This window comes from Elephantulus edwardii, unplaced genomic scaffold, assembly GCF_000299155.1.
Source record: "Elephantulus edwardii isolate Elephantulus edwardi_28Jun2011 unplaced genomic scaffold, EleEdw1.0 scaffold00212, whole genome shotgun sequence".
NCBI classification, from domain to species: domain Eukaryota; kingdom Metazoa; phylum Chordata; class Mammalia; order Macroscelidea; family Macroscelididae; genus Elephantulus; species Elephantulus edwardii.
Window position 1 is genome coordinate 4442460 of NW_006399962.1, and position 27614 is coordinate 4470073.

General features: G+C 40.8%; 1 protein-coding gene across 2 annotated transcripts; it reads right to left on the reverse strand.

Moving 5' to 3' along the window:
- Positions 1-2130: 2130 nt before the first annotated feature.
- On the reverse strand, positions 2131-26733 carry RAB5B (RAB5B, member RAS oncogene family). 2 transcript variants are annotated; one of them, XM_006897645.1, is made up of 6 exons: positions 26676-26733; positions 5885-6148; positions 3843-3994; positions 3487-3609; positions 2907-3000; positions 2131-2560 (listed from the first exon to the last, which is right to left on the reverse strand). In XM_006897645.1, the coding sequence occupies exons 2-6, from the start codon at positions 6045-6047 to the stop codon at positions 2445-2447; spliced, it is 648 nt and encodes a 215-aa protein (XP_006897707.1). In that variant the 5' UTR covers positions 6048-6148; positions 26676-26733; the 3' UTR covers positions 2131-2444. The 2 variants fall into 2 exon arrangements, with proteins under 2 accessions (XP_006897707.1, XP_006897706.1); XM_006897644.1 differs by lacking the exons at positions 3487-3609; positions 26676-26733 and having other exon boundaries at positions 2445-2560; positions 5885-6047.
- Positions 26734-27614: the final 881 nt, after the last annotated feature.

Genomic DNA, 27614 nt, shown 5'->3' on the forward strand with positions numbered 1-27614 from the left:
ATCGGTAAATCAGCAGTTGCATTCTGTTACCACGATTGTTATGTTGGGAGAGGGAAAAAGGGGGGACAAAAAGGCAGATGCTTTCTTAGAAGAAAAAAATACCACCCAAAAAGACAACCCCCCTTAAAAAAAAACAAAACAAAACAGAAAAATGAAGAGCTTGGAAATAATAACCTAAGATCCCCAAGCCCAACAGAGCTTGAAAGTAAAAGAGCTTATAGGAAGTAGAGAGATGGCAGCAGATAGGCCCAGAAGCTAAGGCCAATCCTGTTCCTAATGGTAGGAGGGCAGAGAAGAGGGGAGAAAAAGCCAGAGGAAATGGATTCCCAGTTCCAAGGCAATGAAGTATCTTCACTCCTGCTCCATGGAGAAGGGTGGGCGAAAAAGAACTTCAGTTTCTTTTGAAGAAATAAAATTTAAGAAAGCCATCCTAGTTCCTCCACTTTGGGGGCTAGAAGGTGCTGGGGAAAAAGGAGGAAAATACATGTTTCAGGGCCATGGGAACTAAGGCTGCCCCTGGAAAAGGAGAGGAATTGAGGCCTAAGTGGAAGAACCTAAGCTGGGTCCTTCAAAATCTCAGCTTCATGGATTTCCCAGCTGCTCTGGGATAGAAGGCAGTCTGAAAGCCAAAAAGGCAGACAATCCTAGGTTATTTTGATAATCCCATCTATCTTCTTCTAATCTTAGAGCTAGGATCGAAAAAGTAGGAGCCTAAAGTTCTCTCTTGCCTTGATGGCTTCCCACAGATGTCCTAAACACACCTGATGAGGGATATGAAAAGATGCTAGAGATCTAGAAAGGACCAAAGCCCTCTGATGGTGTTGAGACAGTTGTGAGGTACCTTTCAGTGCTAGTTATTGCCTGTCCACAGAACAGGTGGTATAATATAAGGGGGCCACAAGAAGACCTCTGTGATATTAGCCCCTAGTGGTACAAGGATGCATAAGGGGTAGGGATGGGGATAGGATGGAAGGACTAAACTGAAGATATTAACAAAGGAGAAAAGTAATAGGGTCTGATGAGAAGTAGGGTATAGAAGAGACTGTACAGTGGGAATAAAGATCACACCTATTTACAGGAAGTAGAAAAGACATGGTAATGCATATCAAATTGAATGTGAACCCTAGAAAGAGAGAAAACTCTTCCCTCTGACCTGGCCCTTTTTCACTTTCCTTCTTTAGCCTATGCTATGAGGAGTATGCTGAGACTACTCCTCAGTTGCTAAGTTAATTCTCTAAGAAAGGCAAATCTCCATGTAAGAGCTAGGTGGGCTAGACTACAGGTTAAGAGTAAGAGTTAGAGGAGGCTAGCATGAAGTTGGGCATAAACACTGTTCCCTACAGCCCTTCCCAATACTTCATATATATATATTGGATTCCATTTAATGAAGGGGGGGAAAAAGGTGTAAGAGTGGATAAATCAATCAAAGCCCCCATAAAAAGGTATCCCAACTGAAATACCATTAATTAAAGTGCAAACTGCAGGGGGGTGTGGTGACAAGGCCCATTTAAAGGCCAGAGGGGAAAAAAATGCATCTGTATAAATCAGAGGACGGGTATCAGAAACTGGTCCCTCCTCCAATCAGATCATAGCAGAGCCAAAGATGCAGGCAACCAGTGAAGATTCTTTGGAGGACTTTGGGATCCAATCCCCATCAAGGGGAAGAAGCTAATTAAGAGCCTGGGTGAAGGGAAATCAGGCCTCAGAAGAGTTCTAGAGCCACAGCAGACACTGCACCTCCATCTCAACCCATTTAACTAGTTCAACACAACTCCCACCTGGTGTTAGAAAGCTTCCCTTCCCATTCTTATTTCTTGCTAGAAACACCCTCCACAAGGCCAACTCATGGATAATGCAGTGTTTTCAAATCTGAGAAACTCCAAACAAACAAAAAACAAAAGGAAATGTTTCCTTACTCCCTCCTGCTGTGAGCCTTACTCTTCCCCAGGGCCCTTAATGTGACTGAACTGGCAACTTCCTTCCTCAGTTCCTGGGTTCACCACCTTCTCCATCCTGGGGAAGAGGAGAAAAAGGGGATCAAGAACAGGGACTGGCCAAAGCAGATGGGGGAAGGAGGGAAGGGAGAGGAGACAAAAGTGTTTTTTTTTGAAAAATGGGAACACTGGGGATGAAGAGGAAAAATAAGTAGGTCACTGTTTTACACCTATAATATAAAGTGAAGAAAGTTCGTTTTGGAAGTTAAGTCCCAGGGGAATCTGACCCCCAAACCCCAGGGTAGGGGGTAGGAGGCCACTGGCCAACAGCTGCCTGGTGTTGGTTGCTGAAGCATTAAAAAGTGCCATGACAGAGCTGTCAGGAGGCAGCCCTTGGGAGCCAGGGCTCAGTGTGCTGTTACTGTAGGGGCTGTGTTCTAAGGGGTAGGGATGGAGGTTATCTCTTAGCTCTCATGCTAGCTCCATACTTGTTTGCTGCTAGCCACCCCCTCAGTTGCTACAACACTGGCTCTTGTTCTGCTGAGACTGCTCATGGAGATCCACACCCCGGCTTCGGCCTGCTGCACCCCCCAGATTCTGGGGTTCACTCTTTGGCAACTTCTTAGCTAGAGAAGAAAGAAAAGGGAACAAAGTATGATATACTTTACTCATTATCTCTACAACCTCATGAAAGGCAATTATTGGTTGGGGGAAGAAGATTAAAATGGGAAAAATCAAAAGATTAAAACAATGTTCTGAAGGGGCAGGGGTTCAAAAAACACTGAAGACTAAGGGGCTAAAACTGCAGTCAAATGATAGATGTTGTATATCACAATGGAAAATTAAGGTATTTCTATACCTAAAGTTTTTACAACTACAAACATTCCCACCTATCATGTGACTTAGGTTAACTATAATCCTGTTTAGAGGCAAGGGAAAAAGACAAGATCACTGAGTCTTTTCTGATCTTACCTATTGCCAGGAAGAGATCATTCACGTTCATAGCTGTCTTGGCTGAAGTCTCCATAAACAATAAGCTGTTGTCATCTGCATATGCTTGGGCCTCCTGTAAAGGATGAGGTTAGTGGTGCACAGAATGTAGGGTGGGAACAATAATTTCCTTTCCACTCCATAGAACAGCCCTTAACTTTTCCTCTGAACCAGATATGAACCTGGACCATATTTTGATGACTTTTGCATAGTGAAGTCAGACTGTGGAGTACTCAGTACAACAAGCAGATCAGGAATCTTACACATTATGGGCAACAGAGATTCTGACCCTTAAATAGTCACTGTCCTTAAAGTCAACTGTTCCTTTTTGTTTCAAATTGGTTCTCCTACAGTTGATATTCCCCATCACCTAGTTCTAGAATTTTCTTCTGACTTCTTAGAAATATCATGGCTGTCATTAAGGTCACAATGTTGTTGTATTTAACTTGGGCCTGAACTGAGAAATGAGACAATGGATGTTTCACTTCAAAAAGGGCAGTTTAAAAGAGGCCCTAATCACAGAAACAGTGTATTAGAGAGGGACTCTTATGGGCCATCTTACTTCATACTCCACCATGCGCTTGTTGGCCAGGTCAGCTTTGTTTCCTGCCAGGGCAATAACAATACTAGGACTGGCCTGTCGTTGTAGTTCCTTCACCCATGTCTTCGCCCGGGCAAAAGTTTCCTAGGAAAACATGAGGAAGAGCATAGGTTTAATTCACATCCATCTTCTTCAAAATCCAGTGTCAACATACATTCACCTTCTAGCAGGTTGTTCCTCTCTGAAATCAGCAGTTTCTGATTCATTTTCTTCTCAGCACTTGAAAACAAAATTTGTACTCTCATTTTGCTTTTTCAAGAACCTATTTTCTCTCCTCCAAATTAATTCTCATAAGGGCAAGAATTCAGCTCACTTACCTGATTGGTAATGTCATAAACCACAATTGCTGCTTGGGCCCCCCTGTAGTACATAGGGGCCAAACTATGGTATCGCTCCTGCCCAGCTGTGTCCCAGATTTCAAACTTGACTGTTGTATCATCTAGACAAACGGACTGGGTAAGGAAGGCCGCTATGGAGGAGAGAATGGAAGGGAAGAAGTTATAAGCCACTGGACGAATGGGAACATCTAAGAAATTGTCAAAAATACTCCCACTCAAAGACAACTATAAGGTATCATCTCACTCCGGTAAGACTAGAAAAATTTAACAGAACAGCAAGCAACAAATGCTGGCGAGGTTGAGGAGAGACTGGAACCCTTATTCCTGTTGGTGGGAGTGTAAAATGGTGAAACCACTGTGGAAGGCTATGGTGCTTTCTCAAAAAGTTGCAAACAGAGATACCATTTGACCCAGTAATTCTACTACTGGGAATATACCCTAAAGAGACCATAATCGCCATCCAAGCAGATATATGCACACCCATGTTTATCGTGGCTTTGTTCATAATAGCAAGGAGATGGAAACAACCAAAGTGCCCATCAACAAACGAATGGATAGAGAAGCTGCGGTATATTCACAAAATGGAATACTACACTGCATTGAAAAACAAGGAACTCATGCAATATTATTCAAAATAGGTGACCCTGGAGGATATTATGCTGAAATATCTCAGTCACAAAAGGACAAACACTGCATACTGCCACTGTTGTAGAATAGGGCTGACATCAGGGTTGGGGTAAGACTGAGAAAAACTGGATAAATTATGTATACTACATTGAAATGGATGAGGAGAGAACAGTTTAAAATAAGAGTCCAGAATGAAGGTTCCATAATGGAGTGTACCCTGGGTGGGGGCAGGAGGATTGTATACCAATGAAGGAATTTTTCTTTTACTTTTCAAAGAGAAGAGAGGGGGTGGGGGGGCAGGGAGAAAAGTGCAACAATGAATGAATAGAAATCCACAATCTCTGTTAAATGTTCATTAAAATTAATTAAAAAAAATACTTCCACTCAGTCTAAGGCCAGTTATCACCCAAACTACTTAGCTATAGGAAAAGATTTTCACATTCTCCTTTTCATATATAGGTCCTGGAACCAGGTGAAGATTGTCCTTAGCTAGGTTCTTTCTGCCAATAGTCTCTCTGGCCAAGGAATGGTGAAACATTGTAATTTATCACCGATCAAGAGAACTGGCACTTCAGCTAGTCATTCTACTTCTAACCAAAATAGGCAAATAACAGAGAGAAAAGCTTCAGAAGCAACTAACTAGAAAATGTTAAAGCTTGATGGCAGGTTTACTATTATAAAGTTCTATGTCTGCTGCTCTTAGCACCTTCTGGAGGTCCAGGAATATCCTATTTTCAATGTGATCAGTAAAAGGAGAGAATGATTTAAGAATTCAAAGATTCCTTATTGAATTAGCACCTTATTTTGTAGTGGTTGCAGGGAGAAGACAGCAGACTAGGTAAAAAATGCCATTTATATCTTGTGCTTGGTTCCAGCTTCTATTTTATCAGAGATTTGCATTAGAATCACTTAAACAGCATTTCCAAGCACACACATCTACCTGCCACTTTGCTTATACCACTGCTGCTACTAACTTCCCACCTCCTATACACAACAATCAATCTAGAGCAGGTTCCAAGCATGCATATTTTATAAATGTTCCCTAGGTGATTCTGCTGTACACTATTGATGATGAATACTGCTCTAAACCAACCCTGTTCAAGATAGTCAACAGAATCTCCCTAAGATTGAAATGGTTAATAGTGGGAGGAGAAAGACCAACATGAAAAATCAGGGCTTTTCTTGGTACACAAAGACTAATTTCTTTTTCTTTAGAAAGAAGATGAACATATATATATACTTGCTCTTTTTGTCATTACAGTTAATTTTTAAAAGTTTTTTTTATAGAGTTTCCATTCCTGGGGAAAAGAATGAGGCTCAAGTGGTCAGCTCAATAGACTTCTCTGCAAAAGCCTTCTTGAACACTGAACCATTTCTTTCCTTGAGGGACTCACCTCCAATGGTACTCTCCTGGTACTCATGGAACTGCCCTTTGACAAAACGTAATACCAGGCTAGACTTCCCCACTGCAGATTCTCCCAGCAGGACCAACTTGAACTGGCATATTTTGCTGGCCTGAGGCTGCCTATTGGGCCTGGCTGTGCTTCTGCTAGTCATGGCCAGGTTAGTAGAGTGGGGAAGGGTAGAGGGAAGGGGATGCCACAAAGCGGCAGAAGGGGGAAGGGGGAGGGGAGGGGGGTTTCCAGATTTCAGTAGTCCTGCAAGAAAAAAATAGGTAGAATTAGACACAGGGTCTCCACTGCAGCTCTAGGAACATCTTGGGAAAAGGACAGAATCTATTTCCTTACTCTGGAGGATATAGCTCTTGACCCTGGATGAGGCTGATTAATACAGTGACTGTGGCAATGGGGTCAAGTGTGTCAGAGATGGTGAGGTCAGCTAAGGATGGAGCAAGGTTCAGAGCCATTGTTCACAGGATAGCTGTGAGTTGTAGTTGACGCTAAGGCACATAACAATAATCATCTACCACTGAAAAGTTATACCTTTGGGAGGGTTCCAGGTAGCTTTACTCAACAGGAACAGTAAAATAACTTTATCTGACATAATTTGCTCTAACGCATCATCTCTAACTGCTAAAAAAACTGAAATGGAGAGACTAAAAACTAAGGGAGAAAGGTTTTTAACTCCCCATTAATTCTGATCAAGTCTTCAAAACTTGCTAATCACAGCAAATTAATTAAATTTTAGTTAGCCTAAAGAGAATCTAAATCCACTGACAAGTTCTCTGGGTCTCCAGTAACAGCCCAACTATCAAAATGAGAAATTTACTCTAGGATTGTGAAGTGGTTTAAGAGTCACTACTCCCAAAAGCTGATGTGCAGTGTTTGGCTCTATATCCACCCTACATGACCAGTCCTCCTGACAAGGCATTTCTGAAGATCTAACCAGGGTTCTATAGTCAGAAAACCTACCCATACTTTAATCTGGTTGAAATCTTGACCTATGTGGTAAAGAGGAAAACACAACTAATAGTTTATATTCAGTACTAACTTTTTTTTTTTAGTACCAACTTTTTCAATTTGCTTTTGCCAACTTTACAAATCTGCAAGTGTATCAAATCTAATAGTAAACTTAACCTACTCTTAATTTGCAGTTGTTTTCCTAGTGCCTAGGGATTAGATTGCTTTTGGCACCAAAAAGGCCTAAGAGATACAGGCCTTGAAATTAGAGGCAGAGAGAGGTGTACTTTCCAAACACATGTAGGACTTTCCAGAGGATAGTATTGGGATAATGTCTTCAAGTAATAATAAGTATTTGAAAGAATAAGCTACATCAACGTTCTGTCTTCTAAGAGGGCTTAGAAAGCTTCTGGGGGTGGGGGGTAAAGATAAAGACAAGCAGAAGATGGGACCTTGAGGCTCTAATTATCCACACCTGAATCTCTCATCATCTTGACTCTAAGTAAGGGAGAAATGACAAGGAGTTAGCATGTAAAATCTCTCTCCAAAACTTAAGTATTGCTTAGTTATCACAAGTGAAGTCTTGTTCAAATCAATCTTTTTAAAATGTTGATGTTAGGTTGTTATGTGCCATCAAGTTGCCGGAGACTCATAGAGACCCTACGTACAACAGCCCTAAATACTGCTCTATCCTGTGTCAATCATATTGTCTCTGACACACCTACCCTCACTACCCCAGTCACTAAAATCAATTCATCTCATAGATGGTCTTCCTATCCTGCGCTGTCCCTCCACCCTCACAAGCATGACATCTCTCTTGACAAGGACTGATCCCACTTTGTAACATGTCCAAAATACGTCACACGAAGCTTCAGAATTCTTGCCTCCAAGGAGCAGCCTGCCTTCACCCTCTTTAGGAAGAACTTGTTTGTTCTCCTAGCAGTGCATGGAATATTCAATGCTCTTTTCCAGCACCACAGCTCAGAGGCATCAATTCTCCTTCTATCATCCCTAGTCACTGTCCACCTTTCCAATGCATAGCTAGTAACTGCAAAGACCATGGCCTGTTTTAGGCGCACCTTAGTCACCAGACTGACACTGTTGATCTTCAGTACTTTGGAGAGGTCTCTGACAGCAGACTTTCCCAGTGCAATTCATCTTTAAATTTCCTGGCTGAGAGTGTTGATTATTGAGCCAAGCAAACTGAAGCTGTTAAAAATCTCAATCTCTTCACCATCTATCATGATGCTGCCAATCAGCCCAGTGCTAAGAACGTTTTTTTTTTCTTTTCTTTTTTTAAAAATCTTTGTTTTCTTGATGTTGAGTTTTAGTGCATATTGAAGGCTGCAATCCTTGACCCTCTGCAGCAAGCGCTTCAGGTCCTCCGCAGTTTCAGCAAGCAGGGTGTGTCATCTGCATAAGGCAAACTGTTGATGAGTCAACCTCCAAACCTGTACTACATTTCTCACAGAGCCCAGTCTCCCGGATAATCTCTTCCACATACAGACTGAAAAGATATGGAGACAGGACACATCCTTGGCACATACCCTTCCTAGGTACTCTACAAAAAAAAAATCCACAGCTGACACTCCAGCATGTTTTTAGAGGTTTCAAATCACATGGGTGGACACTGCTCATCTTTCTCCTGAGGAGCATTTAAAGTCCTGTGGTTGATTTGAAGCACCTGCCTTTGCAACTCCATATCCATGATGCCAGCAGAGCTCCCTAGGTACACTACAGACAACATATGAAGTATGTAAGGAAATATCCTTTTTGTCACTGTAATGCATGAAGTCAAATCAGGGTTAAAAATCTCAACATCCTCCTTGGTAAAGGACCACAGGTTGTGGGAATCCAGTTTTCCTCTTTTCTTTTTCTTTTTTTATTTTTTTATTATTTTTGTGTGAGTGTACCATCAAATCAGATCTGACTGATACAGGAAGAGATTGTCTCTCCTTCCCCGGCAGAGCATCTGGTGGATTCAAACTGTGCACCTCTGGGATTGTAGCTGCAGCTCCTTGCCACTAGGCCACCAGAGCTCCCCTTCCTCTTTTCTTTTTATGAACATTTTAATTAGGCTTTAGGTGAAAATTTGCATAGAAAATTAGTTTTCTAAGGAGGGAAACAAGTAAAACACAAAAAAACCCCGTTTCCTACTTTTGCATTCCAGTCACCAATTATTATTAATGCATCCTGACTGCATGCCTGGTCAATTTCAGACTGCAAAACTTGGTAAAAATTCTCAATTTCTTCCTTTTTGGCTCTAGATGTAGGAGCATAAATTTGAAAAATAATCTTATTAACGAGTCTTCCTTGTATGTGTATGGATGGATAATATCCTATCACTCACACACTGTTATTTCAGGATAGTACTTGAGACTGACTTTTTTACTATGAACGCAACACCATTCTTCCTGTTTTTCATTCCTTGAAGAGTGTATCATATGATTATCAGATTTAAAGTGGCCATAGCATGTCCACTGCATTTCACTAATGCCTAGTATGTCGATATTCATGCATTCCAGTTCATTTTAAACAATTTCATGATAGATGGAGAGGAGATTCAAACTGTCAACAGCTTCATCTTGCTTGAATCCACAATTAACACCCTTGGTATGAGCAGTCCACTGCATTTCACTAATGCCTAGTATGTCGATATTCATGCATTCCAGTTCATTTTAAACAATTTCATGATAGATGGAGAGGAGATTCAAACTGTCAACAGCTTCATCTTGCTTGAATCCACAATTAACACCCTTGGTATGAGCAGTCAGGATATAAGGAGACACACTGCACTGGGAAAATCTGCAGTTAGGGACCTTTGCAAATTATTGAGGAATAAGGTACATCTGATTAAGGCCATAGTCTTTCTGATTACTAGCCATGCATCAAAGACATGGACAATAAAAGAGGACAGAAAAAGAATTGATGCCTTTGAGCTGTGGTGTTGGAGAAGAGCACTGAACATTCCATGGATGGCCAAGAGAACGAACAGATATGTCTTGGAGACAGTGCAGCCAGAGTGCTTTTTGGAGGGAAGAATGATGAAGCTTCACCTTACATACTTTGAACATGTTGCTAGGAGGCGCTAGTCCTTGGAGAGGAACATGATGTTGGGAAAGATGAAGGATTAGTGAAGATAAGCAAGACCTTCAACCAGGTGGATTGACAGGGTGACCAATGCAAGAGGCTCTTGTGTGCCAGGAAGTGAGGATGGTGTAGGACAGAACAGGGTTCAGATCTTTTGTTCACAGGGTCGCTATGAGTCATACGTGACTCGATGGTGCCTAACAACAACAACATTTAAAAAAAAGGGAAAAAAAAAGAGAGAAAATTAGTTTCCAATAATTTACACAAAACTTTTCCATTACATTTGTTGTGTATTTTCCAGTTCTACTTACTCCCTGTGTAACTTTAGTGTAAGTGACTAAATTTGTTTGTGTTTCCCACATCTGTAAAATGAGGAAATAAACATTTAAGTGTCTATGAAGATTAAATGAGATAATACATGAAGAAAACTTAAAGCATAAAGTGATAAATATTAAGCTATTATTAATACATCATCAAGAATACGTCACTGGCTCTGAGCATTTCTTTAAACCTTTGTTAAACAGAAAAAATTACGTATCTCATTAAAGTAGTCCTTGAGACTAAGCTATAATATGAAAGCCGTTGTTGTTGTTGTTGTTATGTGCCATCGAGTTGCTTGCGACTCATAGCGACCCTATGTACAAGAGCTCTAAATGCCGTTCTATTCTGTACCAACCTAGCCATCTCAAAACGCACTCATTCCCACCACTCCAGTCTACTCTGCCAAATATGATGTCCCTCTCCAAGGACCAGTCCCTCCTTGCAACATGCCCAAAGTATGTCAGACAAAGCTTCAGGATCCTTGACTCCAAGGAGCATTCTGGCTTCACTCTCTCCAGGACAAACCTGTTTGTTCTCCTAGCAGTCCATGGTATATTCAACACTCTTCTCCAGTACCACAGCTCAAAGGCATCAATTCTCTTTCTATCATCCCTATTCACTGTCAACTGACGCATAGCACGTAATTGCGAAGACTATAGCCCGGATCAGGTGCACCTTAGTCTTCAGCCTGATGTCGTTGCACTTCAGTACTCGAGAGGTCCCTCACAGCTGAATTTCCCAATGCAATTAGTCTCTTGATTTCCTGGCTGCTGGTACCAAGAGTGTTGACTGTGGAGCCAAGTAAACTAAAACTGTTATCTATCTCCATCTCTTCACCATCCATACTGATGCTGCCAATTGGCCCAGTGGTGAGAATCTTTGTTTTCTTGATGTTAAGCTTCAATCCATATAGGAGGCTGCAATCCTTGACCTCAGTTTCAGCAAGCAGGGTTGTGTCATCTGCATAACGCAGGTTGTTGATGACTCTTCCACCAATCCTGATGACACATTTCTCCTCATACAGCCCAGCATCTCGGATGATCTGTTCTGCATACAGATTGAAAAGGTATGGAGACAGAATACATGCCTGACAGAGCCCGTTCTTGATTTTGAATCATCTAGTGTCTCCCTACTCTGTTCTGACAACTGCCTCTTGGTCCAACTATAGGTTTTGCATTAGCACAATCAAATGTTCTGGGATTCCCATTCTTCTCAGAGTCAGCCACAGCTTGCTGTGATCCACACAGTCAAAAGCCTTTGCATAATCAATGAAGCAGAAAAGACATTCTTCTGGTATTCTTTGCTTTCTGCCAAGATCCATCTTACATTAGCTATAGTATCCCTAGTACCACAACCTCTTTTAAATCCAGCCTGCACATCTAGCAGTTCTCTGTTGACATATTGCTCCAAATGTTTTTGGACAATTTCCAGCAGAATCTTGCCTGCATGTGATATTAATGATACTGTTTGATAATTCCCACACTCTGTTGGGTCACCTTTTTTGGAATAGGAACAAATACTGATCTTTTCCAGTCAGTGGGCCAGCTGGCTGTCCTCCAGATTTCTTGGCACAATTTAATGAGTACATCCAGGGCAGTGTCTGTCTGTTGAAATATGTCAACTGGTATGCCATCAACTCCTGGAGCCTTGTTTTTTGCCAATTCCTTCAGAGCAACTTGAACTTCCTCCTTCATCACCATAGGCTCTTGCTCATATGTTATTTCATTAAATTCTTCTGTGTCAGCCAATTCCGTCTGATACAGTGACTCTGTGCACTCCTTCCATCTTCTCTTGATACTTCCTGGATCATTTAACATTTTACCCAAAGTATCCTTAAGTATTGCCACCAGTGGCTTGAATTTGTTTTTCAGATCCTTCAGCTTAAGAAACGCTGAGTGAGTTCGGCCCTTTTAATTTTAACTCCAGCTCTCTGCACATTTCATTTTAGTATCTTGCTTTGTCGTCCCAGGCTGCCTTTTGAAATTTTCTGTTCAGCTCTTTGATTTCTTGGTTTCTCCCTTTAGCTTTGGCTTCTCGGTGCTCTAATGCAATACTCAAGAGTCTCATCTGACATCCATCTTGGTCTTTTCTTCTCTTTCAGCCTTTGTAATGATCTTTTGCACTCTTCATGGACGATTTTCTTGATATCCTCCCAGAGCTAATTTGGTCTATGCTCATTGGTGCTCACAGCCTCAAACCTGTTCCTGAGATGGTTTTGAAATTCGAGTGGGATAGACTTAAGGTCAAATTTTGGTTCCTGTGGACTTGATTTAATTTTCCTCAACTTCAGTTTGAACTTGCACATTAGTAGTTGGTGGTCTGGCTCACAATCAGCACCCAGCCTGGTTTTCACTGCTGATACTGAGCTTCTCCAGAATCTTTCCACAAATGTAATCTATTTGATTCCTATGCACGCCATCAGGTGAAATCCATGTGTATAGCCTGTGTTTATGTTTCTTATAAAAGGTATTTGCAATGAATAAATCACTGAATGTGCAGAACTCTATCATTCCATCTCCAGCCTCATTTCTCTCAACAAGCTCGTGTTTTCCAGGTACTAATCCTTCTTACCTGTTCCCAACCTTTGCGTATCAGTCGCCCATTATTATCAATGCATCCTGACTGCATGTTTGATCAATTTCTGACTGCAAAAGTTGGTCTATTTCCTCCTCTTTGGCTTTAGTTCTTGGTGCCTATATTTGAATGATAGTGGTATTCACTGGACTTCCTTGTATGCGTATGGATATTATCCTGTCACTCACCACATTGTATTTCAGGATAGATCTAGAAATAACTTTACTTATGAAACCAACCCCATTTTTCCTCACCTTTTCATCCCCAGCAGAGTAAATCATATGTTCATCTGATTCAAAATGTCCCATGCCAAGCCATCTCATTTCGCCAATACCTAGTATGTCAATATTTATGTGTTCCATTTCTTTCTTAACAATGAAAGAGGCAGAGAGAGAGGAAAAAAAAGGGAATGTGGACAGGAAATTAACAGAAATAAAGAGAACTCAAAGTCCCAAAACAGACTAGGTTACAAGAGGACTTTGACAAATTAATCTTTTTGATCCTACTGGTTATTCTGGAGTCTCCTGGACCACTAAGTCCTAAGAATCTATAGATAAACATGCCGTTTTAGTGAGGAACTTCTCATTTGTCTATAATGAAAAATAAAGACAATGTAACAAGTTTTTCATAAAGCTATTCAATTTAAGATTATGCTTTATTATGAGATTTCTAACTTCTTATTCTCTTAGCATCAATCCTATTGAATAAATTCATACATATTGCATGGAAAATCATCTAAGACATATTTTTTGTTATTGTTAAGCACCACCAAATCGAGTACATCTCAGAGAGACGCTATGAACAAAAGATCAGAACTCCAAGTGAGAGAAGATCTTCACCCTGAAACCCACAGTGTCCCTTTTCAGCAGGAAATAGCTAAGAGAATACACCGTCCCCTTTTCCTTATGACTCAGGGAGAAGTCTCTCTCAGGGAGGAGTGATAGGGAATGGCAAAGGACACACTGACAAAGAAGATTAATCAGAACTGGCTTTGACAAGCACTGTGGCATTTGGACAAGAACAAACTGGGAGGAGGGTAGAGAGAATAGTGCAACAATGAATGAATGGAAACCCAAAATCTCTGTAAATGTTTATGAAAATTAATAAAATATAATTATAGAAAAAAAAAACTCCAGTCCTAGTCTGTACCATCCTTATCATCCATCCTTGACACATTTGAGTCTACTGTCACAAACACTATTAAATTATCCTGTTAAAGGCCTTCCCTTTTTTTGCTTATCCTGCAGTTTTCCAAGCATGATATCCCTTTCAAGGAACAGCCTCTGCTAACAAGTCCAAAATATGTGGGATGACATTTTCACTATCCCTTGTAGAACAAACATATGGTCGGATTCTATTTCTATAATACAAAAGTCTGCATAGGAAAAAGTATGGCAGGATACACAACTTCTTGTTAACAGAGGTTAGCTTTTAGATGAGTAAGATTTGAGGACAGTATGTTAAATATCCAAATTTTAAAATTTTATAAAATTTAACTTCTCCCTGAAATAGATTTTTAAATATCATTTTATAAGTCACATTTTTTTTTTTAGTTTTTGTTGATAGGTAGTATTTTGTTTTCCAAACATCCTTCCTTGGAAAAATTAAAACCCCAGAATTTATATTTTGAATTAGTCCAGGAAGGACAAAATTCTGAGAACTACTATGTTGTTATGTGTCAACTCTATGTACAATAGCACTATACCCTGCTCTATCCTGTGCCAATCTGTTTCCAACACTCCCATTACCCCAAGTCACTGAATCAATCCATTTTATTGAGGGTCTTCCTCTCTCTCTTTTTTTTAATCTTATTATTTTGTGTGCGTGTACCGTCAAATCGGGTCTGACTGGTACAGGAGATTGTCCCTCCTTTTCCAGCAGAGCATCTGGTGGATTTGAACTGCGTGCCTCTGGGACTGCAATGCAGCTTCTTGCCACTAGGCCACCAGAGCTCCCTGAGGGTCTTCCTCTCTTGCGCTGTCCCTCCACACTCCCAAGCATGATGTCTCTCTCCAAGGATTGGTCTCGCCTTGTAACATGTCTAAATGTAACATGTCAGACAAAGCTTCAGAATCCTTGCCTCCAAGGAACTCTCTCCAGGACGAACCTGTTTGTTCTAGCATTCCATGATGTATTCAGTACTCTTCTCCAATACCACAGCTCAAAGGCATCAATTCTCCTTTCATCCCTAGTCACTGTCCAGCTCTCTGATGCACAGAAAGTGATTGCAAAGACCATGGCATGTATCAGGCACATCTTAGTCTCCAAACTTACATCACTGCTCTTCAGTACTTTGTAAAGGTCTCTGACAGCAGACTTTCCTAATGCAATTCTTCTTTTACTTTCCTGGCTGATGGTGCAAAGAGTGCTGACTGTGGAGCCAATATATACGAGTCAGTATTAATTGATTTTTTTATCCACTGTTCACAGTACTTTATATCTTCATCCTTAAAATTTTAGAGCACTGTTTTACACATTGTATGTTGTAAGGCAATACCAAAAAACCCTTAAGTGAGTTGATACCAAAAGTCATAGTGACTCTACAGGACAAAGTCTATCTGCCCCACAGGGTGTCCAAGGTTACCTAATCTTTATAGAAGTAGACTGTAACATCTTCTTCCTACAGAGTGACAGGTAGATTCTTTTTTTTTCTTTCTATAATTATATTTTATTAATTTTCATAAACATTTACAGAGATTTTGGGTTTCCATTCATTCATTGTTGCACTATTCTCTCTACCCTTCTCCCAGTTTGTTCTTGTTCAAATGCCACAGTGCTTGTCAAAGCCAATTCTGATTAATCTTCTTTGTCAGTGTGTCCTTTGCCGGATCACTCCTCCCTGAGAGCGACTTCACCCTGAGTCATAAGGAAAAGGGGATGGCGTATTCTCTTAGCTACTTCCTGCTGAAAAGGGACGCTGTGGGTTTCAGGGTGAAGATCTTCTCTCACTACTCTAAAGGGCCCCTTTGGCAGTAGGAAACACATAGACTATTATGGGACAGGTAGATTCTAACTATCAACTTTTCAGTTAGCAGCCAAGCACTTAATCACTCTGTACCACTAGATATCCTTCTATAAAGCAGTTGTTATGTGCCATAAAGTCTATGACTAAGAGTAAAGAAATAAAAAAATAAAATTTTTGGGTTAAGCAAAAAAAAAAAAAAGTCAGAACTGACTCATAGCTTACCTTCTAGCTCATTTTCTAAAGTGGTAAAATGTATGAAAGGAAACTGCTCACCATCTCCAGCAGAGCAGTTAGTGGATTTGAACTGCCTGCCTTTGGGTTGGCAACAAAATCATACTATTAAGCCATTAGAGTTCTCCAATGCAAAACAACTATTTGTTGGTTTATACTGTTGAGTCAGAATCAACCCATGGATGACCCTCCACCAAGTTTTCAGAGGCTGTAGAAACATGAGAGGAGAATGCCCATCTTAGTCCCAACAGAGTGGGGAATGAAAATAAATAAGTAAAAAGTGAAGAGCTAAACACACACACACACACACACACACACACACATTCAAATAGTGCATTCAAACTATGTACCATTAGCATTAGGTGAGCAGGACAATTCCTTACCACCAAGCCAGCAGAGTTCCCTAACATAAAGCAGTGGTGACCTTGTAATAATTTGGTGGCTCAGTAGCAGTAAAATAAAAAAAAAATTTTTTTAAAAATTACCAGGTATGTTTACAACAGTTAAGAATCATTTTATGACATTTTCTTTACTTGTCTGTGTATGCATATACACTGAATTTTAAATATATTTAAAATTTTTTTCCTTCTCTTTCCTTAACTATGAATCATGGTTTTAAAAAAAGTTTATTAAACCTGTTTTGCTTTGGAGAGGCTGGACACTGAAATCTGGGCTAGCAAGAAAGGGAGGAAATTGAATCCCTTGTCAACTTATAGAAGACAAACTAGAGTACTTCTGGAGGAAATTAAGATGAGAAATGATTACATCTCTTAAGGAGTCACAGGGATCCCTAGCTTTATTCCTAAAGTTCTAGAGCAATGATGAATGGGAGAAGTGCCAGCAGTTCCACACAGTAGTGAGAAGTTTGGAATCAGGCAAGCCTGATTTCTGTCCTCTACTTTGCCACTGTAACCTTAACATCACACTCCCTTTGCCTTTCAGAACCCCAGCTTCCTTCTCTAGAAGGATCTTCCTGTGGGGGAATAAATAATTGACAGTAGCAAAGAGTAGAATTTTAATTCACTGACAAGATCCTAGGAGTATTTAAGAAATCTTATTCTCTTTGGGCTTCTGAGCATGTTAAGATTATTTTTTTAAAAAATGCAGACGTTGCTTCATATATACTTTGTCTCATAGGAAAAGAGGATAAAATTTGATCATAACTCTAAGCACAAAACAGATGATATAATGGGGGAAATGACACAGATTAATAAACTGATCAAGTTACCTTTAGGTGATATATACCCTACACTCTCAAGAAACAACAGGAAAGGTACAAGTTTCTTCAACTTATTTCTCACATTTTTAACTGTTCAAAGCCTGTGTTCCAAAGGGCAGAAAAGTAAGCCTCACTGTTGTTCTCTAAATATGCAATCATGAGAGTTAGAATGGACTAAATTCTCATGGCCAAATACACCACACAAGGCATGAGAAAACTGCAGGAGGCTGTGGGAGTATGAAGACAGGCAAGAGTCACAGACATATTCAGGCTGCAAAGACCTTGTGGCTAACTGCCAAAGACAGAAGTCAAGCCAGAGCCCAGATATAGTCTTCAAACTTATTTGCTACTAAGCAACCTTGGATTGTCAGAGATTAGTACCTACTGGTTTAGAAAAATCTACCTCCCACCCCAATCTGTAACTTCAAGAATATTTCCTACCATTTTTGTTCACAATAATTGATAGGCTGTCTATTTCTATGATTTGCTTTCTAATACCAACATTTTTATGAGTGTTATCACATTTCTTATACAATAGCTAGACTCTTAAAAGATCAACTGATTTCTCCAGTTCACTTTTGTGCTTGTGTGAATTTTGCTAAGAGTTGGCAATGGGCAAATGACCCATTCACAGTCAAAAAGAAATCAGTCAAGTGGTGTGATGACAATTAGGTTAAAAAAAAAAAGAGAGGGGGGAGGTAATGAGCAGGTTATTCTTCCCACTCACCTCAGAAATTCAACTTCTTTTAAAAGAAAACAAAATGAGAAGTATAGCTCCACATGAACATCTTATCAAAGGATCTATTAACTAGGGAGTTTGAGGACTGATTGATCATTGCATTAGCCAATCTAAATAGTGGAAGTGTAGACAGCTCTCCAAGTAGCACCAGAAAGTGGGCATGACAGGAAATTTCTAAGCCTGCCAATTTCCATGTTAAGACTCCACTCTTTAAGGCCTCCTTTTACTTTTTAATTATGCCAAATTCAGATGAAGCCTCCAAAAGTCTATTATCAATAAACAGAGGTAAAAGTCTCAGTGAATTGCCACTGAAGTCTAGCTTTGTCCCAAAAGACAACCAATAAGGTCAGTTAGCTTAATAAAAGACAGTTAAGGGGTCATCTAGTCAGTCTCTTTATGTTACAGGCAAGGAAACTAAAGCACATAAAATTAATCAACTTTTCAGGCATTACTGTATAACCAGCTACCACACAGGATTCCTGCTGAGCTACTCTTGCTTTTATACCATTGCAATTTTTAAAAGCCCTTGCAGGTTACAAATAATTGATTAGGTGCTTGACAGTAGGCAAATGATTCGTAGTTCAAGTGTACCCAACCCAAAGGAGTCACTTAAAACAGGCCTGACAAACTGTTTCCAAATGTTCATAGCTTTGAAAACTCTATATAGAGTACAGTACTAACACACAGGTGTCACCATAAGCAGGCACTAACTTGAAAGCAACAAACATCTTAAGCAAGGAAGAGATTCCAAACTCTGAAGAGGGGGCCAGGGCAGGGGAATGGAGTTAGGCTAGATAGTTTCAACCTCCATTCCGTTTATGTAAATTCTTGCTTTGGGATTATAAACAAATTACAAAAATTCAGGCCATCCTGGACTGAAGCCTACTCTCCTATCAGTCTGATAGAAAGATTGTCATTACTGCCTCGCTAAAAGATCTTTGCCTAACCCTGCCAAAATAGCTCAAACTATAGCAATCTGAGGGTGATAACAGAGTTAAGAGGTAATCTTTGGATTCAATAGGCCTTAGGATTAGCACTTCGTAGTGAAGAAAAAACAGTAAAACCTTTAATTTCTCTCCAATTTTGTTGTTAAGTACCAAAACATGGCTGGCCCTTCATGGTTTTCAGAGGCAGTAAATTGCACAAGAGATTGCAATTTGTAGGTTTGAACAGTGTGCCTTTAGGCTTGCAGCACAACTCCTCACCAGTAATCCACCAGTGCTCCCTCCAATTTTTTTCAGACTCCAAACATTTTGAACTGAGTTTCACTACTTAACTATGCTGATCCAATGAATCAGTAGTTTAAACAAGTCCTCCTCTTCTTTCACTGTTTTCCTTATACAGTTTTCCAAGAGGCAGAAAGCATATGAATCTTGTTATCAGGAGAGTAATAGAAATATTCCATTACCAACATAGGAAAGATTGAAATGTTCTTCCCTACTGTCTGCCTAGAGAATGTCTAGTTATGTTTTAAGGTTAATTTCAAATACCACCTTCTTTGTGAATCTTGTATAATTACCCTATCACCTCAGCAGAATTCATCACTGCCTCTTTTGGAACTCCATCCACAACGTTGTTATTTCTATTGTATACAAGAAACCTGATCCAAACGGGGAAATACAGAAAGAAGCTCAAATTCTCATGGAATACAGTTCTCTTTGAGTCATGGAGGACAGAAGAATCTCCCAAAAGAACAACTGCCCTAAAATAATCTTTAAACCTTAAACTAGAAATATCTCCTTATGTCTTCTTTAAACCAAGCAGTACCTTAGCTTAACTAGTAAAAGGATGTCTGCCTCATTCATTGTGCTCTCTTAAGAACTGTAAAATCAGATAGGAAACTCTGGGACAGTGAGTTTACATTAATGAGGAAAGAATAATTTATAAAAGGAAGTTGAGAATGACTACACACAACTTTAAGAATATAATCATAAAACAACTATGAGATATCATTTCACCCCAGTCAAAAATAGCAAAATTTAACAGAACAGCAAGCAACAAATGCTGGCGAGGTTGTGGAGAAACTGGAACCCTGATTCACTGTTGGTGGGAGTGTAAAATGGTGCAACCCCTGTGGAAAGCAGTATGGCGCTTTCTCAAAAAGTTGCAAATAGAGATACCATTTGACCCAGCAATTCCACTACTGGGAATATACCCTGAAGACACCATAGCTGACATCCAAGCAGATATATGCACACCCATGTTTATTGCAGCTTTGTTCACAATAGCAAGGAGTTGGAAACAACCTAAGTGCCCATCAACAAACGAATGGCTAGAGAAGCTGTGGTATATTCGCACAATGGAATACTATGCTGCATTAAAAAACAAGGAACTCATGCAATATTATTCAAAATGGTTGACTCTGGAGAACATTACGCTGAGTGAAATATCCCAGTCACAAAAGGACAAATATTACATGATGCCACTGTTGTAGAATGGGACTGTCCTTGGGGTTGGGGAGAGACTGAGTAAGATGGGTTCAATAATGTATACTGCACTGAAACAGAGGAGGGAGAAAACTGTTTAAAAGAGATATATAACTAGGTATTTCTGTCATCACAGGAGACTAGAGCGAGGGCTACATGGTGGAGGGGACCTGGGGGAGGGTTTGTAAAACAATGAAAGAATCTTTTCTTTTACTTTTCCATAATTTCTGGACTCATGTACTTATAACTTGTTAGTCAAATTTGTGTCTTCTAGGTTGCAACACCCCCATGATACATCTTCAAGGATATGAACATGTACGGCCAAGCACAATCAATAAGAGTGCATCTAAATTCCAAAATCAATCTCCATAATAGTCTATGTGTTTCCTACTGCCAAAGGGGCCCTTTAGAGTAGTGAGAGAAGATCTTCACCCTGAAACCCACAGCGTCCCTTTTCAGCAGGAAGTAGCTAAGAGAATACGCCATCCCCTTTTCCTTATGACTCAGGGTGAAGTCTCTCTCAGGGAGGAGTGATAGGGAATGGCAAAGGACACACTGACAAAGAAGATTAATCAGAACTGGCTTTGACAAGCACTGTGGCATTTGGACAAGAACAAACTGGGAGGAGGGTAGAGAGAATAGTGCAACAATGAATGAATGGAAACCCAAAATCTCTGTAAATGTTTATGAAAATTAATAAAATATAGAAGAAAAAAAAAGAATGGGACAATGAATTAAGGTGGCAGAAGAAGAATCAATGCCTTTTTTTCAGTTACAGTGTTGGAGAAGAGGACTAAATATCCCATGGACTGTCAAGAAAATAAATATGGTTTGTTTTGGTTTAAAAAAAAAAAAAAGAATATAATCAAAGGAGCTCTAGTGGCCAGAAGCTGCACTGCAATCCCAGAGATACATGGTTCAAATCCACTAGATGCTCTGCTGGAGAAAGGCAATCTCCTCCTGTACCAGTCAGATCCGATTTGATGGTACACACACAAAAAATAATGGGTGCAGGGGGAAGAAAAGAAAGAATATAAGCAATGTTACTGACTACGTATGTGGAAATTGCTGAACTGGTATAGTATAGTCAGCTGGGTATATTCTTAACAAAAGCAAATGAAAAATATTTTTTTAAAAAGACTATATCAAAGCACTTACCACATTATGTAAGTTGTCTGTAACTTTTTTGCTAAACTTGCAAATATCTAAAAAAAAAAGCAGGATTGGAGTATTTGCCAATAATCTTGAATTTCCAGAGCACAGCATGGTCCCTAATAGGCACTCATTAAATGTTTAAAATAATTAAAGTCAAAACAATCCTGCTTGCTTCTCTCATCCAGGCCATCAGGACAGATTTATATCCCATTCTATAGGCCCCAGACACTAATCCTCTCCCTTGGATGGCAGGCCCCCTTGGAATCCAATCAACAAGGTACTGTTGCAACTCACATGGGCTAACTGCTTTTCCTGTTACTATGCCTCAGATGGCTTAATCACACCCAATAAGTGACCCTCCTACACTATCGCTAAGAAAACTGTGGCTAAAAACACGTTTCCTTCACTTTCAGCTCATGCTGACTAGTCAAAAAGCTTTGTGAACTTAAGAAACCTAAGTTAAAAAAAAATAAAAATTCATGACTACAGAACGTGAAGATACTGAAGCTCCCCTCTCCCCCCCAAAAAGCTATAGTCAGAAACCATCACAGTCGGCTTCCTAGGTGGTTCCTTATTCTTGGTTACTGTTCAGTCAATGACTAAATCTTTCCTAGAAACCCTTGGAAAGTGGGACTGTAACATGTAAGGTTTTATAGTATCTTTCCTCCCAGAAGCCTGATGCATTTTCTTGATTCTGAATCCATATCTCACACTTTGGTTACTTTTCAACCTAATCAGAGAATTTCCTTATCATAGTTGACTATATACTTGATTTTCTTACACTATGTTGGAAGGCAAATGTATAATACACATAAACAAGCAAACTATGATAGAGTAATCCCTGAACCTAGACAAAGTTAAGAGTGAGAATAGATGAGGTATAACTTCAAAGATAATGGAGGAAGGTCCTCTTTTCCCAAGTATTTTTTTTTGCAACTCCTGATCTATGAAATTCTGTATTGATAACTCCAAACTTGAGTTGTTGCTGTTATGTGCCGTTGAGTTGCCTGTGACTCATAGTGACCCTATGTACAACAGCCCTAAAACCTGTTTTATCCTGTGCCAATCTCACTGTCTCTGACACACCTACCTCAATTACCCCAGTCACTGAATCAATCCACCTCATAGAGGGTCTCCTCTCCTCTGTGGTCCCTCCACACTCCCAAGCATGGTGTTGCTCTCCAAGGACTGGTCTTGCCTTGCAACATGTCCAAAGTATGACAGATGAAGCCTCAAAATCCTTGCCTCCAAGAACAGCCCGGTTGAACTCTCTCTCTAGGACGAACCTGTCTGTTTTCTTAGCAGTCCATGATATATTCAATACTCTTCTCCAACACCACAGCTCAAAGGCATCAATTCTCCTTCTGTCAGCCCTAATGACTGTCCAGCTCTCTGACGCATAGCAAGTGATTGCAAAGATCACTGTTTGTATCAGGCGTACCTTAGTCTCCAGAGTGACATCATTGTTCTTCAGTACTTTGGCGAGGTCTCTAACAGCAGACTTTCCCATTGCAATACATCTTTTTTTTTGCAATACATCTTTTAATTTCCTGGCTGTTGGTGCCAAGAGTGTTGATTGTGAAGCCAAGCAAACTAAAGCTGTTAACAATCTCAATCTCTTCACCATCTATCATGATGTTGCCAATTGGCCCATTGGTGAGAATTTCTGTTTTCTTGATATTGAGCCTCAATCCATATTGAAGGCTGCAGTCCTTGACCTTCTGCAGCAAGTGCTTCAGGTCCTTCTCAGTTTCAGCAAGCAGGGTTGTGTCATGTGCATAACGCCAAACCTGTGTATTATCTTAGAAAAGCAAAAATCTCCTGGAAGAATTAATACTGTGACTGTTGTCACAGACATCTTGTAGTTGTTAAACGCCATTTAGTCAAATGAATCGTAGTGACTCTGTACAACAGCTCTGAACCCTGCTTTATGTTGTGCCCACCTCATCAGCTTCGATACACCCACCTCCATTTCTCAGTCACTGAATCAATCCATCTCGTCCAGGGTCATTCTCTCTGCGTTGTCCCTCCATCCTCCCAAGCATGATATCTCTCTCCAAGGACCAGTCCTTCCTTGTAACATGCCCAAAGTATGTCAGATGGAGCTTCAGAATACTTGCTTCCAAGGAGCAGCCTGGTTTTACCCTCTCCAAGCAAACCTGTTTGTTCTCCTAGCAGCTATGGTATATTCAATACTCATTAACACCATAACACAAAAGCATCAATTCTATCATCCCTAATCATTTTATTGACCTATTTTCTGATGCATAGCAAGCAACTGGAAGACCACGGCCTGGATCAGGCACACCTTAGTCTCCAGACTGACATCATTGCTCCTCAATACTATGGAGAGGTCCCTGACAGCAGATTTTCCCAAGGAAATTTGTCTTTTGATTTTCTTGCTACTTCTTGATATTTTCTTTAATGTAGATTTTATTAAGAGGGGATGTACAGAAGAAAGGGACAGAATAACACTAGGGTATAGGAAATGGCAAAGATTAGAGAGGGTTAAAAAACAGAACAAACCAATCTATACTTACATAATTTTTTTCTATTCCTGGCTTAACAAGTTAAGAAAATAAAAGAACATGGGGGACAAGACTGAGGTTGATGGGCACTGTACAAAGGCTAGATATATCTGAGTCTAAAAACAGGAAGAACAAATTCCATTTATAGTATGAAATGTCCCTGCGTGGTGCCAACAGTTATCTGCCACAGCTAACTGAAAGGTTAGAGGGTTGAATTCATGTAGTGATACCTTAGAAGAAAGGCCTGGCAATCTATTTCCAAAAATTCAGTCAAGGGCACACATGATGGCATGACTTATGTGGCTTATAAAATGCTCTAGCTAGTCTCTGAGTTTGAGGAAAATTAATTTTAAACCCAGAGAAACCTGGTGGTTTCTAAAATGACTACAGAAAGATCTGACACAGAAGTTCCTTGGGAAAATCATAATTTTCTGGGATATGGAAGGAACATATCATCTGAACATGAAGACCATGACCAGAAGACAGAGGACTCAAATTCCTTACTTTGGTCTCTCTCATTGCCACTGAGTCTGAACCAACTCATAGCTGACTCTTCTTTGGGTTTCTGTGGTTATAAACTGCACAGGAGACTGCTCATCTTTTTCCCCAGAAGCAGGTGGATTCCAACAGCCAGAGAGACCTAATCTTCGGGTTAGCAGCGCAAGTGTGGACAGACTACCCCACCACATACCAAGAAGTGTCCAAAGCAAAATGATCCACCTTAATTATTTCTTTCTGGCCCTTAAAAGGGAAAAATGTTTGGTCCCTCAATTTGGACATTTCCTAGAATACCAAGAGCACAACTGGTATATTTATGCATTTAAGAGGATAAGTAACCAAAGGATAGCTTTTTGCCTAGATTGATAAAAAGAGTAAGACAAAACAAACTGTCTAAGGAGCACAATCATGGAGTAAGTATGACCCTAGAGGGGAATGACACAGGAATTTGGCTGGAATATGAAAACACAATCACTTGATGGCACATCTCCCAAAGAAAAGCAAGATTAGTCTCATCTGTCTCTTATCTCTGACCTTCCTGAATAAGAAAAAGATTGAGGTATGCATCTGTGGGAAGACTGACACTATTTATACTGCTATGTAGTTTGAAAACCGACTGTTACTGACTAGATCCCAACATAAAGACAGTGGGATTGGTTCTTTTTCAACTTACAGAGTTTGAGTATTTTAACATACACATGTACTTTGTAATACAACTGAAATATAACGATAAAACACACTGGTATAATTGAAGGGGAAAAGGAAGAAATCCAGCAGACGCCAATCTTTAGGGGGCTAAAGAGGTCAGTAGATTGTTAAAAATATTTAAGGATGCGCAAACTCCTCTACCTTAATAATCCATCTTCCTTTTCTCTATTCATCCCTTACCCCAAATATTCATTGTCTGACCTAACTTCATCAAAGAAACCTGGGTTCCTGAAGAAAGAGACAAAGAACAAGATGTGATGCCAACTGTCTGGAATGGAATTTCTTCCCCAAATGCTGTCCTCAGTGGTAAAAGCTCTTATCTTCAGGCTTGTTTTCACCTAACTTCACTACCTAAGTTTAACCCAAGTTTCACTATCTGTGATCAAAAAACTCCTTGAGGGTTAAGGTTCTCAAAGTTCCTTTCCAATGCAGATAATGAAATCGCTGGTACCCTCCTTTAGGTCGGAGATACAAATATCCATCCTAACCCTCATAACTAAATGGGAAAGATATACACAAACTATTCCCTCCAGGCAACTTCGCTTTTTCAAAGGGCATAGACTGTAGAACTAAATAAGAACTAAATAGTGTGCTGTCTAAACTAGCTAATAAGGGCAAATAAAAGCATAAAACCTGAGTTTGGAGTAGCCAACAATGACATAAAATAAGAACGCTTTTGTCTTCTTCATTCCCAAGTTCCAGAGCCTTTGGTACAGCTTCAGCGTTTCTAGTAGGTTAATTAAATTGTCGGGCCCTGCTTCTCTTTCCCAACTTTACTCTTGTGACAATGAAAAACCTTCATTCACGTCAGTTCTCCCTCCCTGAATCCAATCTTGGCTCAACTCAGGGATCCCTAAATTCTTTTTACAATAGCCACTTTCTCGGAACATAATGCCTCTTAACCAACTAAGAATGCTTCTCAGGTCCTTCCAGTTAGACAGCTCGAGAGAGACCCTACTACCTTGGTTATGCTGAGGACCCCAGGCGTCAGGCTGGCCCCTCTCATCTCCCGGCAAATGGGCTTACCTCACCGCGGCCCCGTCCCTTCCCGTCCGCTCCTCCCTCAGCGCTGTTTAACGAGGCCTGCCCCCACCTCACACCAGCCTCGGGCCTGCGCGCTCGGCCCCCGGGCCCGCCGCCGCCAGCTCCCAGCCGCCCCCCCCCCCACTCGCCAACTTCAGCCTCCCAGCCCGCCCGGCCCCCTCCTCGGCTCCCCCATTGGGCCTGCCGGGATCCGGCCCCCTTCTCCACTCGCCAGTAGGCCACTCTATCACTTCGTTTAGGCCCAGGCCCGCCATCGTTCCAGGCCAGGCCGCCCTTATTTCCCTGGCGCCTCCTCCCGTGCCCTTCTGGGCTTCCACTAGCCTGTACCTGGGGTTCTGTCTCCTCCGTCCGGCCCAAGCCTGTGTCGAACAGACAAACAGCTGCAGCTCAACCAAACCCTCCTACCCCTCCTCCTACCCCTCCTCCTTGTCCAGGGCGGGGGCCCCAACCAATAGCATGATTGCCCGCCCACCGTTGAGGGTGGGCGATGTGTGCACTCACCCGCCAATCCTCTGGAGAAAGGTAGGACCCATTCAGGGCAGTCACCAACGAGGACGAACAGGACGGATTGCACACCAATAGAAGGCAAAAAACCTTGAAGATGGACAAGTTGTGGAGCCATTAAAGAGCAAGCTCCCTGAGACAGAGGGCGGAACACCGTTGACAGGCGTATGTGTCAACTAATGAACACTAGACACCCTATGACCCCGCCTTTTGACTCATAAACATCTAATCAGGTGAGTGGTGGAGGCGGGTTAAAGTGAAACCTTAACCAGTACGGAGATAAAGCGGACTTGATGGGCAAGCAAGAGGTCTATAGGCAGGCTGCTTGACTTTCACCCCTCCTCCTTGGTTTGGCGGCGGGTTGTGGACGTGGTTTCAGCTCTGCCCTTTAGACAAATTCGCGGGCCAAAAGAGATATCTCGTCTAGGGACTTGGAACCAGGGAATATAAGTAACCCTTGTATCAGTGTTTTTCTTTTGGTGGCAACAGAGTTCAAGAAAGGATTTTTCGAGTGGCCCGTGAATGGTCTGGGATTTTTTTTTTGTGGGAGGAGACGATGGCAATAGAGGAGAAATGGTAGTTTTAAAAATGGTAGTTTAACCCTTTCATAACACTTTTTCATATATAAAGTTGAAGAAAAACATCTTTAGAAAACTTTGTTATCTGTGTGATTCGGAAAAAAAAGTAGTGTCAAGGAGAATTACCAGGAACTTCCAATCACATACTGTTTTTAAGCCTTTAAAAATTCCGAAACTGGGGTGG

Excerpts from the sequence above, each read along its gene's own strand:
- RAB5B (XM_006897645.1), bottom strand. The coding sequence starts at position 6,047 with ATGACTAGCAGAAGCACAGCCAGGCCCAATAGGCAGCCTCAGGCCAGC. Across the intron at positions 3,995-5,884 it reads CCAGGAGAGTACCATTGGAG|CGGCCTTCCTTACCCAGTCC; the intron begins GTGAGTCCCTCA and ends TCTCCTCCATAG. Across the intron at positions 3,610-3,842 it reads TTTATGACATTACCAATCAG|GAAACTTTTGCCCGGGCGAA; the intron begins GTAAGTGAGCTG and ends ATGTTTTCCTAG.